At 36.3% G+C, this 11,868-nt stretch overlaps 1 protein-coding gene across 1 annotated transcript in view; it reads left to right on the top strand.

The window, feature by feature from the left end:
• Nucleotides 1–1,894: 1,894 nt before the first annotated feature.
• The window catches only part of LOC104076151 (calcium-dependent secretion activator 2), a gene marked incomplete at its 5' end in the record, with an annotated part of 85,399 nt that continues 75,425 nt past the window's right edge, over nt 1,895–11,868 (top strand). Inside the window, 3 exons of the mRNA XM_009576915.1 lie at nt 1,895–1,958; nt 4,663–4,786; nt 7,332–7,352. Of these exons, the coding sequence (XP_009575210.1) occupies nt 1,895–1,958; nt 4,663–4,786; nt 7,332–7,352 (209 nt within the window). The remainder of the gene's footprint in view (nt 1,959–4,662; nt 4,787–7,331; nt 7,353–11,868) is intronic.

The raw sequence follows: 11,868 nt of genomic DNA, 5'->3' as shown, positions 1-11,868 counted from the left end.
TCCAACCTTAAAGATTCTATGATTCTATGTTTCTACACTTCCATGTGTTGCTGGTATTAATGTAGACCATGAGTGCTGCTCCTTCTCTGTTCTCCCCTAGGTAGCTTATATAAACATCTCCTGAGGTCCACTACCTTTGTACCCAGCAACTAACTTACTGCTTGGTCATCTTGGATGTCACAGACCCAGTTGTCCATATGTGTAATAATTGAGTTGACCACTGTCACCATCTATGTCTCCCTATCCTTAAAGATCCCCTCAGCTGTGGGAGCATCCTTCTCATAGCTGGACAGTGTGAAATCAGCTGCCATGGGGGTTTTATCCAAGAGACTGAATTTCTCCTTGCCAGCAAGATGCTGCTTCCCTGCCTTCTCAGCAGTACAGAGGCGGGACTGCTGAGTGTCCCTTTAGGCCTCTACTGTGAAAATTTCCTTTTCTTTAAGCTGCTTATCTCAAGAAAAGAACTCTTCTCTGTCAGAAGCTCCTTGCACCAATTGCACACATAAGCTTGCTGCCCATGTTGTACTCATACATATTGTCTCTGCCATAAACTGAGTAACCCCTCTTCTACCGTGGGATTTCTGTCTGCATCATGAACTTAAAACTGGTTGGGTTTTGGAAGCTTGTTATATTATTTACATTGCAGAACATACCTGGAAGGAAGTCTTTGATTTGAAATATTAAGTATAATCAAGAAATGAGTGACATTTATTCACTCATTGATAGGTTGATAGGAATAAACAGTGGGAAAGACAAGTCAAGGATTGTGGAAAAATACTGAAAAGGGAGGAGGAGACAAAACACCTAAAGATATGTTCTGTTTTAAGATGACTTAATGCCTAAAAGTCATTAGATCTGCTTTGCTAGTTTGTTAACCTGTCCCCAGAAATTGTTAGCACTACAATAAGAAAGAAACAAAATGAGGCAAAGCAAATACAGGAATTCTTGCTGCAGGAAATCCTTTTTTGACCTCATTTACAGGGCTTTATTTTGGCTGACCAAAATGTATATCTAAAATTCACTGGTCTGAATCCTTTTATCATTAGAAAAGATTTGACTATTGGAAAACATTAGAACATGAGGCTACCATTCTCAGTGAGTAATAATAAGAAAAACATAATCACAGCAAAGTAAAAAATCCTTTTTCCAATTGGGGATATCCCAGCAAGATTTTATAGACAGGATTAAGAGAATTTACAATTGCCTGAGCATTGTAGTCTCATTGAGCTGATATATTGGATCATTCAGCAGACAAAAATGAAAAACAAAGCTATGAATGGGATCACTTTTTAATTTACATCATTTTAGAAGTATCGAGACAGAAGTGGGTATGGTTTAAGTTGTAGCTGATAAAATTTAAGATAACATAAAATGCTTTTCCAAGCTATTTATAATATAATAGGAAAAATTATGGAATATCTGCAGGCATTTTTATTCCCCTATATCTCTAGAAACTTAAATATCTGATATTTTATCCTTCTCGTAATCCAATATTACAACAAGATAGGATATACTTCACAGCTCCAGTAGCTGTCATGGCTACATGAGAAATAGTACCTCTTTCCAGGAAGGTGACAATTAAGCTCATCAGAGACCATTAAATATCCTTCATAGTTGAGAAAGTGGAAGTGAGGCTTTTTGCCTTTTGTATTTTTTTTGTATTTAGGCCTGAGCTGCTGGTGGGCTGATACTGCTGTACTATGTATACGCTTCTTGGTAGACTACTGAAGAGGCCTTCTGCTTTCATTGGTATTTCATGTATGGTAGTCTTCTGCTAACATAATTTAATGCAAGTTGTGTACATTTACATCTCAAAGTAAATTCTGAACTTAGGTATTATAATTCTGATCATTTTCTCTTCCTCTTTTTTTCTTTTTTTTTTTTACTTTTTAAGATACTGTTTCCCTTTTGGACGGCCTGAAGGAGCTTTAAAAGCCACGCTTTCATTACTTGAAAGGGTAAGTTTGAGAACATACTTTAAATTCTGCTTGAGTACTAAGCCTGTGTTTTTCTTTTGCATTCAGGCTACTGAAAGCAGACTTATGTCTTCTCAGGTATTCTACTGCTGGTTTTAATTGTTCACTTGGAGTTTTTTTTCTCAGCATCTTCCACACAGGCAAACAGCTGTTTTCTGCAGGACTTATTTATTGGACTTTCACTTCAAGCCACTGTAGTGACGCTCTGTTTCTTTATAATTTAATGATTACCCAGCATTACCTCTAAAGTAATAGAAGTCTACTCCACACACCCCCGTTCCTGCTTTCTGTGGCTTCTATGCTGCTGATGTTGTCTATACTGATATGTAACATTAAAAATCTCCTATATAATCCAAATAATCTTCCATAAATGCATAATCTGAGTCAATTTAAGAAGAAAAAGCTATATGCAGCAAAACTGACATGGGCAGCTATAAATGTAAACTCCTGCCCAGCAAATCCTCTTGTATTGACTGCAAGGGAGAAGACCTCATAATGGTAAAATCATCTCAGTCATCTCTGAGGAAAGAGAACTTTAAATTCCAGCAGAGATTCCAGAGGAATTGTATCAGCAGGCGCCCAATGAAGGTGTGAGTTCAAAAAAAGATCCCAATCTGTGTAGCTTTGCCAAAACCTGAGAGGTCTGGTCCCGGGGAGTGTCAGTTCTGCACTGCAGAACACTCCATGGATAGAGATTCTGTCTTAGAAAACCTCTGCCATGTTCAAAAACACGTAGAGAGTCTGGGTATATATGTTTTCTTTCATTTACAATCTCAGTGATTGTGGTGCTATGTAGATTCCTTTGTGTTATATGAAACAGCCATTTCCTCTCACTGTTCCTGCTGTTACAAATGGTAATGGTACTCTATCTGGTGCTCAAGCAACACCATTGTCACTCTTGACTGGGAATAAATGTGTGTGCCTATACTTGTGGATGCAGAATGGTTTATAGAAACATTTTATTTTATTTTACCTGTCTTTGAAATATTTGGGAGGAAAAAAAAAAAAACAGATCCAGAATAAAAATTTTTGAATACTGTATTTTCACTTGTTGATAACCCAGAAGTTATTCATTAGAAAGAAGCAAATTAACAAAGGTAGATATATGTGTGTGCAAGTAATGGAAGAAGTCCAGTCTCACTACAAGAAGGACATTGAGGTGCTGGAGCGTGTCCAGAGAAGGGCAACGAAGCTGGTGAAGGGTCTGGAGCACAAGTCGTCTGAGGAGCGGCTGAGGGAACTGGGGTTGTTTAGTCTGGAGAAGAGGAGGCTGAGGGGAGACCTCATCGCGCTCTACAACTACCTGAAAGGAGGTTGTAGCGAGGTGGGGGTTGGTCTCTTCTCCCAAGTAACAAGTGATAGGACGAGAGGAAATGGCCTCAAGTTGCGCCAAGGGAGGTTTAGATTGGACATTACGCAAAATTTCTTTACTGAAAGAGTGGTCAGGCCTTGGAAGAGGCTGCCCAGGGAAGTGGTGGAGTCACCATCCCTGGAAGTATTTAGAAGACGTGTAGATGAGGCGCTTAGGGACGTGGTTTAGTGGGCACGGTGGTGTTGGGTTGATGGTTGGACTCGATAATCTTAGAGGTCTTTTCCAACCTTAATGATTCTATGATTCTATGATTCTATGATTCTAAGTCTGCTCTGCAACAATGTCTTCCTAATAGCTTCTCTGTTGCTGAACCTGTTTCTTTTCTAGCGTATCCTTCCCCAGACCATATCTCCCTCCCCTTAACAGTAATTTTTAGATATGTTTTGTAAGCTTGTCTGGGCATCCATTGGAGAAGCGTTTTTAAAAGGTTGTGAGTTATCTGAAATGTTATTATTTACATTAAAATGTGGTAAAAACATATTGAGTTTTGTTTACACCTACCTGTTGAAAGTTAATGGAGCATGGGATTAAAGTAAAAATGCAAATGAATTATTAACAATATTTATTCCTTTTTTTTTTTTCAGTAATCCAGAGTATATAATGTTGCATTCATATAAAGAGATATATATTCTCAGTTTACCTCACTTGCAACAGGTCATCCATTTTATCAAAGTCCTATATTTTAAAAATGAATAGGCTTTAAAAACTGGCAGGTTTTGAAAAGCTTTGTATGATCTGTTCTTCTACTTGTTGATAACAAAATATTCCACCAGAAGTTCAATGTTTTCCCTGCCTACTATAGATGACTGTTTTTCACAGCAAGGGCATGCTGAATTTGAATAACTTTATGAAGGAAGAAAAGCAAGTCGGTATTAGCTAGCTCTGATGGTGGTGTTCACAGTTTCTCCTTTACACTGTTGAAGAGTCAATGGTTATGCAATAGTGGAAGCTTTTCCACAGGTGAGAACGAAGCAAATTTCCACATCCACATCTTTAGTGGGCACCATGATCCAGCCCATCCACAGAATGCTCTTGTTATACTGGTCTTGGTGTCACCCAATTGAAAACTGCCTGGCATGCTGCAAGATGCTAAACAGTAGGGATATTGTATATAAATACCATATAGGCAGTCAAACCAGGGTTGAACAGAAACCTTCAAAGACAAATAGGTAGTTCCACTGGCTGAAGTAGTTCCTTTTTGATTTCTGCCTTTAATCATTATCAGATCTGTAGTACCTTTAGGATGCTTTTATCCTTTTCCCTTGGGTTTTAGGTAATGAGTGTAACCAAGCGGTATAATTGTCTCTGACACAGGTTTTAATGAAAGATATTGCCACTCCCATACCAGCAGAAGAGGTGAAGAAAGTGGTTAGAAAATGTCTGGAGAAGGCTGCCTTGATCAATTACACTCGACTTACAGAATATGCCAAAATAGAAGGTTAGTACAGCAATCAACAGCCAAAGTGGCTGTAAAAGCCAACAATGCCTATTAACTGAATATTCTGTGAGCAGCCTTTTCCCTTTCCTCAACAAACCCCTACCACAGCAAGGGGAAATGTCTCATTAAAATCTCAGCTGGTGAACTATGGAGCTTTTTCCTATTCATTGCTTTAATATGCCTCCTGGGACCCTGTTTGAATGGAAGACTAGGACTTCTTAATTTAAGTTGCCCTTTGTTCTTACTTTTGAGTTCTCCATAAATCTAAAAGGTTGTTTATGGGTTATTTTTTATTTCTCTAACTATTTCTAGTAATTAAATTACTGACAGGAAATTCTTTCCATATCAGCAGTAACAGTACCTTGAAACTTGAAACCTCTCGGTATAGATGCCTTTCTGATGTATGTATAAGGCAGACAGATAGATAAGTGTTAATTTTTGCTGTTGTGTTGTCAGATGTATAATAATAATCTGATGATTAAAAACTTAATTACATCCTGATTTCCTGAATGAACTAACAGGACAAAATACTAGATCTGATGGTAAACAGCATTTTTTCTTGAATTTATGTATGTTGTAGAAAGTATGCCATGAAATTAACTAATATTTTGCTCAAAAAAATTGGCTGGGAAACACAGTGTTTGTAAACCTTACGTAGAACAAAAAGGAAGTCATAATAGTCAAATGCCTTGTCAAGACACATCTGTTATTCTCCATAAAGTGCAGAAAGCTTGAGGTATAGCTGTACAGATATATTCAGGAATAGAAAACAGTGTGTGTGCATCTGTATAACTGTTCTTTTGGAGGTAGAGTCAATTAAGAGGAAAATATATGAAGATGAATTCTGCTTTAAAAAAATCCCATTTTTATGCATAGTATGTTTTCCCGTAGCATGTATTTCTAGCAGTACACTAGAAGAAATAGAGTTATCATAGCAACAAAATGAAGAAGCCTCATATGTTTAGCAATATTATGAAACCAACTTTTTTTCCTTTTTCCATTTCTGCTCAAATTCTCTGAAAAACATGAGTTAACCAATCTCACAAGTGATTAACAAAAAACCCATCTCATCACTATAGCAACCAGTATTATATCATGGGAGTAACAACATGAAACCATCTTAGTAACCAGTTTATCATAATTAATTATGATATCATGTTGTGTTAAAGAAAGAAGGATGAATATTAAATCTATTCTGGAAAATGAAAAAGCAAAAATAACTATTTTCATTAGTTTTTATCTTTCTGTATTCATAAAGGGGATTTTTTAATGTTCAATATTTCAGTCTTTTAGCAAACCTGTTGAAATAATGGGTATAAAAATAGAAACATTTTTAAAAGATGAGAAAAGCATGCAAAAGATACCTAAACTCACTGACACTAAATTGGATTGGAAAAGTTTTTTACAGTGATGTAAATACACCTTTGCCCAGGATTTTTAAGTATATCCTAGACAATTGTGGCAGTTCCATTGCAAGTAGCAAATTTTGCACTTTAAAATATGCACACTGTTAACACTGCAGTAAGCTGGAACAGCACATAAAACTGCCGTCCATCTCATGGCATATTTTGACTTGCAAATTTCTTTTTGGATTTATTGTCTTTTGATTGAAACACAGCTAGATTTCTGTAAGTAGTATAGATAATTGCATATAGAAGTGTAGGACCACAACAAGAAATAGTTTGAGTACTTTTCTGAGAATAGAGCACTATTTGGAAGTGAAGGTCTCCAACATCATAACATCAGAAAATTAAACACATTGGTTTTCGGTAGCAATGAGATTTGTATTGGTCTCTTTCTATACTCTGGTCATTACAAATATCCTACATTTTTACCAATATAAATGTAATAGTTTTCAGCAATGGGTTCCATTCTGCTTCTTTAGGTTTATGGGAGCATTATTGTATCTGTGCACTGAAATTACGTTCTTCTCTTGAAAGTAATTCATGTTAGTGTTTGCATTAGTTGCTTACTCCTCAAATTGCATACAGAAAGCATATAGTCATCATCTTTATAACATTACTGATGTCTTCAAATGTAGCTGTCATACATTTTCGGGATTTTTGTCCTATTCTTTGAATATTTCTTCAGTGAACAACATCATATCAGTCAGTCAAAATGCAACTATTGCATGATAATATCAGCTATAGACCAATAGTAACTACCTAAAAAGTAGAGATGCAAAGAGGGCTCTAACAAAAATAGTATTCTTATATTCTTACATTCTTATATTCATTTACTATTATTCATGTTTCTAAATTCCCAGGCACAGTATGGATGCAAACTCAGCCAGTGAGCCTGAAATAGAGACTATATAGAACTAGTAAATAAAAATATACTACCTAAACACATACACCATTTGTCTCTCAGCGGACAAAACCCATCACTTGGATGAGCTGACTGTCAGGACTCTCACTGCTATACTTAAGATTTTAAGAAGATTTTAACTCCTTATTTGGCATTTAGTCTACTCTAATGAAATTAAAATAGTTACATTTCTGTAATGATGTTTTTCTTCTCTCTTTTTTTGTTTTTTTATGTTTAGCAACAGCAGAAAAGGACTCAGGTGATTACTATTTGTGTGCATGTCTGCATGTAGTACAGATGTAGTATGTTGTGTCTGTTGTTTTATTATTTCTGTTGATTTCAACAATACTAAGATATTGACCAGAACAGGAGTGAACATTAAAATTAATATTGATATAGTATAGTCCATGCATTCTTCATTTACACTGATACTTAACTATGATGCACATATTTATTAGCAATTTAGATAATTTTATAATTTGGAATATAATGCAAATTGTAGTTTCTGTGAAAGAAGTGTAACTAAGTGATGCAGGAAAGTTTGGCTGTTCAATTCAAAGTCAGTCTGTGTATTTAGAGAAATGTAATTTCATAGTCATCAGCAAAAATGATCTCCATTTTTTAATGGGACTGCTGGATTTATTGATGAAGATCTTGATAGGAGAACTAATTTCGTAAAGCTGGTTTTACATTTCTCTGTTATGGCTTTGTTTAGTGATATGTTTATTTTTCTAATTACAGCAGAGTTTTGGGAGGATGGTAGTTCTTTGTATTCCTAATTTCATGAAGCTGATATGTTGTATATTCTCCAATAGTGCAGAGAAGTTTTTTGAATGCTTATATCCAAATATTTAACAAAGTGATCATAAAAAGAGCATAGCTGAAGTAGTATTTGTGGCTGAGTGATATTGGCTGCATAGAAGTATGAGGGATTGTGCATATATATATGCTTTGAAATAGATGCACGCACTACTTTGTCTTACCTTTTTTAAAGAAGTACACACAGACCCAATGGAAGCCTGATGATGCTTTGTGGTGTTTCCATAAATATTAACCACAGTTATGGGAAGGGGCATTGAGTTGGTAACTTTCTCAGGATGAAATAATTTTCGATCTGGAAAGACAGACTGGGGTGATGGTTTTAAAGGTTGCATGAAAGTACTTCAAAATGGAGCTGCTTGCCAATGAGGGGCTTGAAGGGAGAAAGATGGTCCATTTTTGGAGGAGCTTACTGGCTTCCTTAGCCTGTAAACAAGCAAAAAATACTAGCAAATTATAATAACTTTTTTTAAAGTCAGTATTCATAACTGAAGATTCAAAAAATTCCACTGGTTCCCAAAACTTTCACTGGTTTTCATGTGAAAGCTTTAAATGCCCTGGAAGTAGAAGAGCTCTGTTTGGAATTGTTAAAAAAGAGAGCAGACGGTGCAGTGGTGGTATGGGCATTCATGTCGCAGCCTGTTAGAATGAGTTGATACAAGCTCACATTGATCAGGTAATCTCCCAACCTGCTCTGATCATCAGGGAGAGGTTTATTAAGCAGGTGATTCAGAGCGCTTGGAGGCTCCTTCAACAATTTCTCTGTGAAAGGACCTATCTCACACCATCAAATACATAGGTACCCCAAGAAAGTTTCCCTACTAGGTAAGGTACCTAAAGATAGATAGCACAAATATTCCATTTAGTATTTTTACGCCTGTAGGTATCGAAGAAAATATCTCTTCAAATTAGAAATTCAGAAAAATGTCGAAATTAACTTGTGAAATGAGAAAACTAATTTTAGAGTTTGTGTCCTTTGACCTTTGCGCTCTAAAACCTCAGCTGTACACTTTTATATAATGTGCCTCACCTCAAGTACAAATCTTCTTTGTGCCACATGCTTGCTATTCTTATTTTTTCTCAGGCTCATTATGTCAGAAATATAGACCATTAAGCACAGATGACATACAGTTACAAGCACAGAAAAAAAAAAGTGTACCTGATTTCAGTCATTTTACATTAGGTTTATGCACGCTTTCAAAGAAACTATTGCCATGTTCTTAAGATAGGATAGTAAAGCTGTCCCTTAAGTGACCTGGCAAATAACTATATTACAGAATGGATGGAAGGAAAGCCTATCGCATAAAGTGAGTAAATGGAAATTCACTGTGTGAGTTAGGTGAAGCTAGAGGTTTATAGGCTGTGTTTGTAATTTAATTGCTTAATTAAATTTCCGCTTCTGACTAAAAATGCAGCTGAAAATTAATCAGACAACTCAGAAAAATTACTTTTATTGAAAGTAGTAAATAGACTGTGTTCCACCAGAATTGTGTGTCCCATTTAACCCATTTCTTTGATGCAAAAGATGAACCAGCTGAAAGGAATCCCAATAAAATTATATTTTAGCATGGCTAACAGGGCTAAATCCTGTTCCTGTTGGTGCAGCTAGCTAAACTCCTACAGATTTCATCATGAACTTGATGTACAGTATGTACAGTATGCTTAGCCCTAATACCATATATTGCATTGTCATGGAAAATAAGGAAAAACTATTTCTTGATAACTATTATTTACCCTTTAACTCGTGCACTAGATACTGTATACAGAATCTTGAATTGCGGGAGTGTCCTTGTTAGGTAATACAGAGGTGAACATGCAAATTCTTTTTCTTGAGAGAATCCTTTTTCAGCAGTGTGGTTGCCAGGTTCCCAGGTCTATTCCCCAAGTGCTCTCATTTTCACAGTCTCAATTGAACAAGACTCTGAATGCTTTCCCAGAAGACGGTTACTTTCTTAAGGGCAGACACAGTGGTATAAGCAGCACTTGCATCAACAGGATTTGTTTGCAGTCAGGATGACATTTTATTTAGCACTCCCATGTCGTCGTACTATTATGAATATAGAACAGCTTTTTTCAATAAAAATTACATTCGCAATGACAATTATACAGGGTTCAGCATGTCATTCCTTACAACACGTACAGCTGAAATTCTCATGGAGTAGCTAATCTGTTCAATCAGTATCATTGCCATTATGGGGAGAACAACAGCAAACCTACTATTATAATTTTGAACTATGTCTAAGAACTCTCATATAACGCCCTTGTAGTTTGCAGCAGGTTTATAATTTGTCAAGGAGATGATCACAGCATCAATATGTGAAAATCTCTTTTTAAGTATAAACCATTTTCATTTCAGCGTATGCTGCCTTTAAGACTTTGCTACCTGAAAGTACTTTTTAGATAATTTTGTCTATGGCACATTTTCCTATCTTATTCGGTATTTAACTTCAGTTAACTCTTTCTATAGATAACATTGAACATAACTGGACCTGCTAGATGCTGAGGCCAGAGGCAAATAGCATTCTTCAGATGCATTTTGTATAGCTTCCTATGAACAGCTTATAGAAATTTGCATGCCTCCCTCACCTGTTTTCTCTCCTTCAAAAAAGATGGCCCTCCTTATACAGAATTCATATTTTTTACTTATATTTTATACACTCCCATTAACATACACAGAGAGTAATAAAATACTTTATTTATTCTTTCTATGAAATGAATGGTTTTCCCCATTTAAATCTATTTGAAATGGCTGAGGAGTAATGGACTCTGCTAGTGCTGCTGTCATTGCCTAAGAGAAGCGATACAAACTTACATGTAAATACATTTTTCAGCACAAGGGCATTACCTTGCTATGGAGAAAAGGGACTGGGTTAGGGATTAAAGTGGTAAATGGTTGTGAAACGAACAGGGCAGTATCTGTCATTGTCCATAGATATTAATTTCTGAGGCAATAGACAGATTGTAAATATTTGAATTATTAGGTGGTTGTCTTTTAACTCATTATTTTTAAAAGTCTGTGGTAACTGAACATACTGGGCTCCTTCTGCCAATCAGTTTTAATAAAAGGAATGAGAATAAATTCGGTTAACATCAGAGCAAATAGTTACTGTGTAGTGTGCAATTGCTCAAAGACAAATCACAGTTGTCATCCCAATATTTCTTTCTATCAGACAGACTGCCAAAGGCTGAATAACTGTTAACTCCATACAATAGAAGGTCAGGAGCAACTCAACAGTTTGCTGTTTTTTAAAGGACATCGATCGTTAACGTACTCATTCCATACAAGTTTCTAAAGGAAGGGTAGTATGTAAATGCCCTCGAGGCTCAGAAGGATCTATCTGACTTAAAAAGAAGAACACTACAAACATTATTGAAATTGAGAAGGCAAGTGGAGAGAGTCATTGTACCTGGAGAGGACTTGATTAAAGCTCTCCATGCATGTTCATTTCACTGAACAAACAAAACTGAATGAGTTGCACAACAGCGTAGCACCTTCTTGGTCTCTGTTGTGCAACTAAATGGAAAGAAGAGGATATGGGCAAATATCCCTGATAGCAATTTTGGAGCAGAGATCTGGAAAAGAACCACTGGATTGTTAGGTCCACGTCCTGATACCTCCTTCGTAAAGGTACCCACATCCTCTCTTAACAGCTGGGCTGAGTCCGTCTTTGTCACTGCTCTTCCCTTTTTCTTCCCCTTGCTTCACCCATATAAAGGCCATTTCAAGTCCTGTTTGCTCTATAGGTGTAGGAATCACCTTACAATCAAATTAGTTCCTAGTTTTTAGCATGCTAACCTTGTCCTATATCCCTAATGAAGTAGGGGTAGTTCCCTCCTTCATTAGCATTTCATCATCTCCAATTCTTCCTCGCCCTATGATGCATTTTTATACAATTGTTTTATACAACCTAGGCTTTCATCGCCTCGTCTCAGAGTTTTAGCCTCCTGTTCTTCAT

This window comes from Fulmarus glacialis, unplaced genomic scaffold (genome assembly GCF_000690835.1).
Source record: "Fulmarus glacialis isolate BGI_N327 unplaced genomic scaffold, ASM69083v1 scaffold264, whole genome shotgun sequence".
NCBI classification, from domain to species: Eukaryota; Metazoa; Chordata; class Aves; order Procellariiformes; family Procellariidae; genus Fulmarus; species Fulmarus glacialis.
This window is presented reverse-complemented; position numbering and strand designations above follow the sequence as displayed.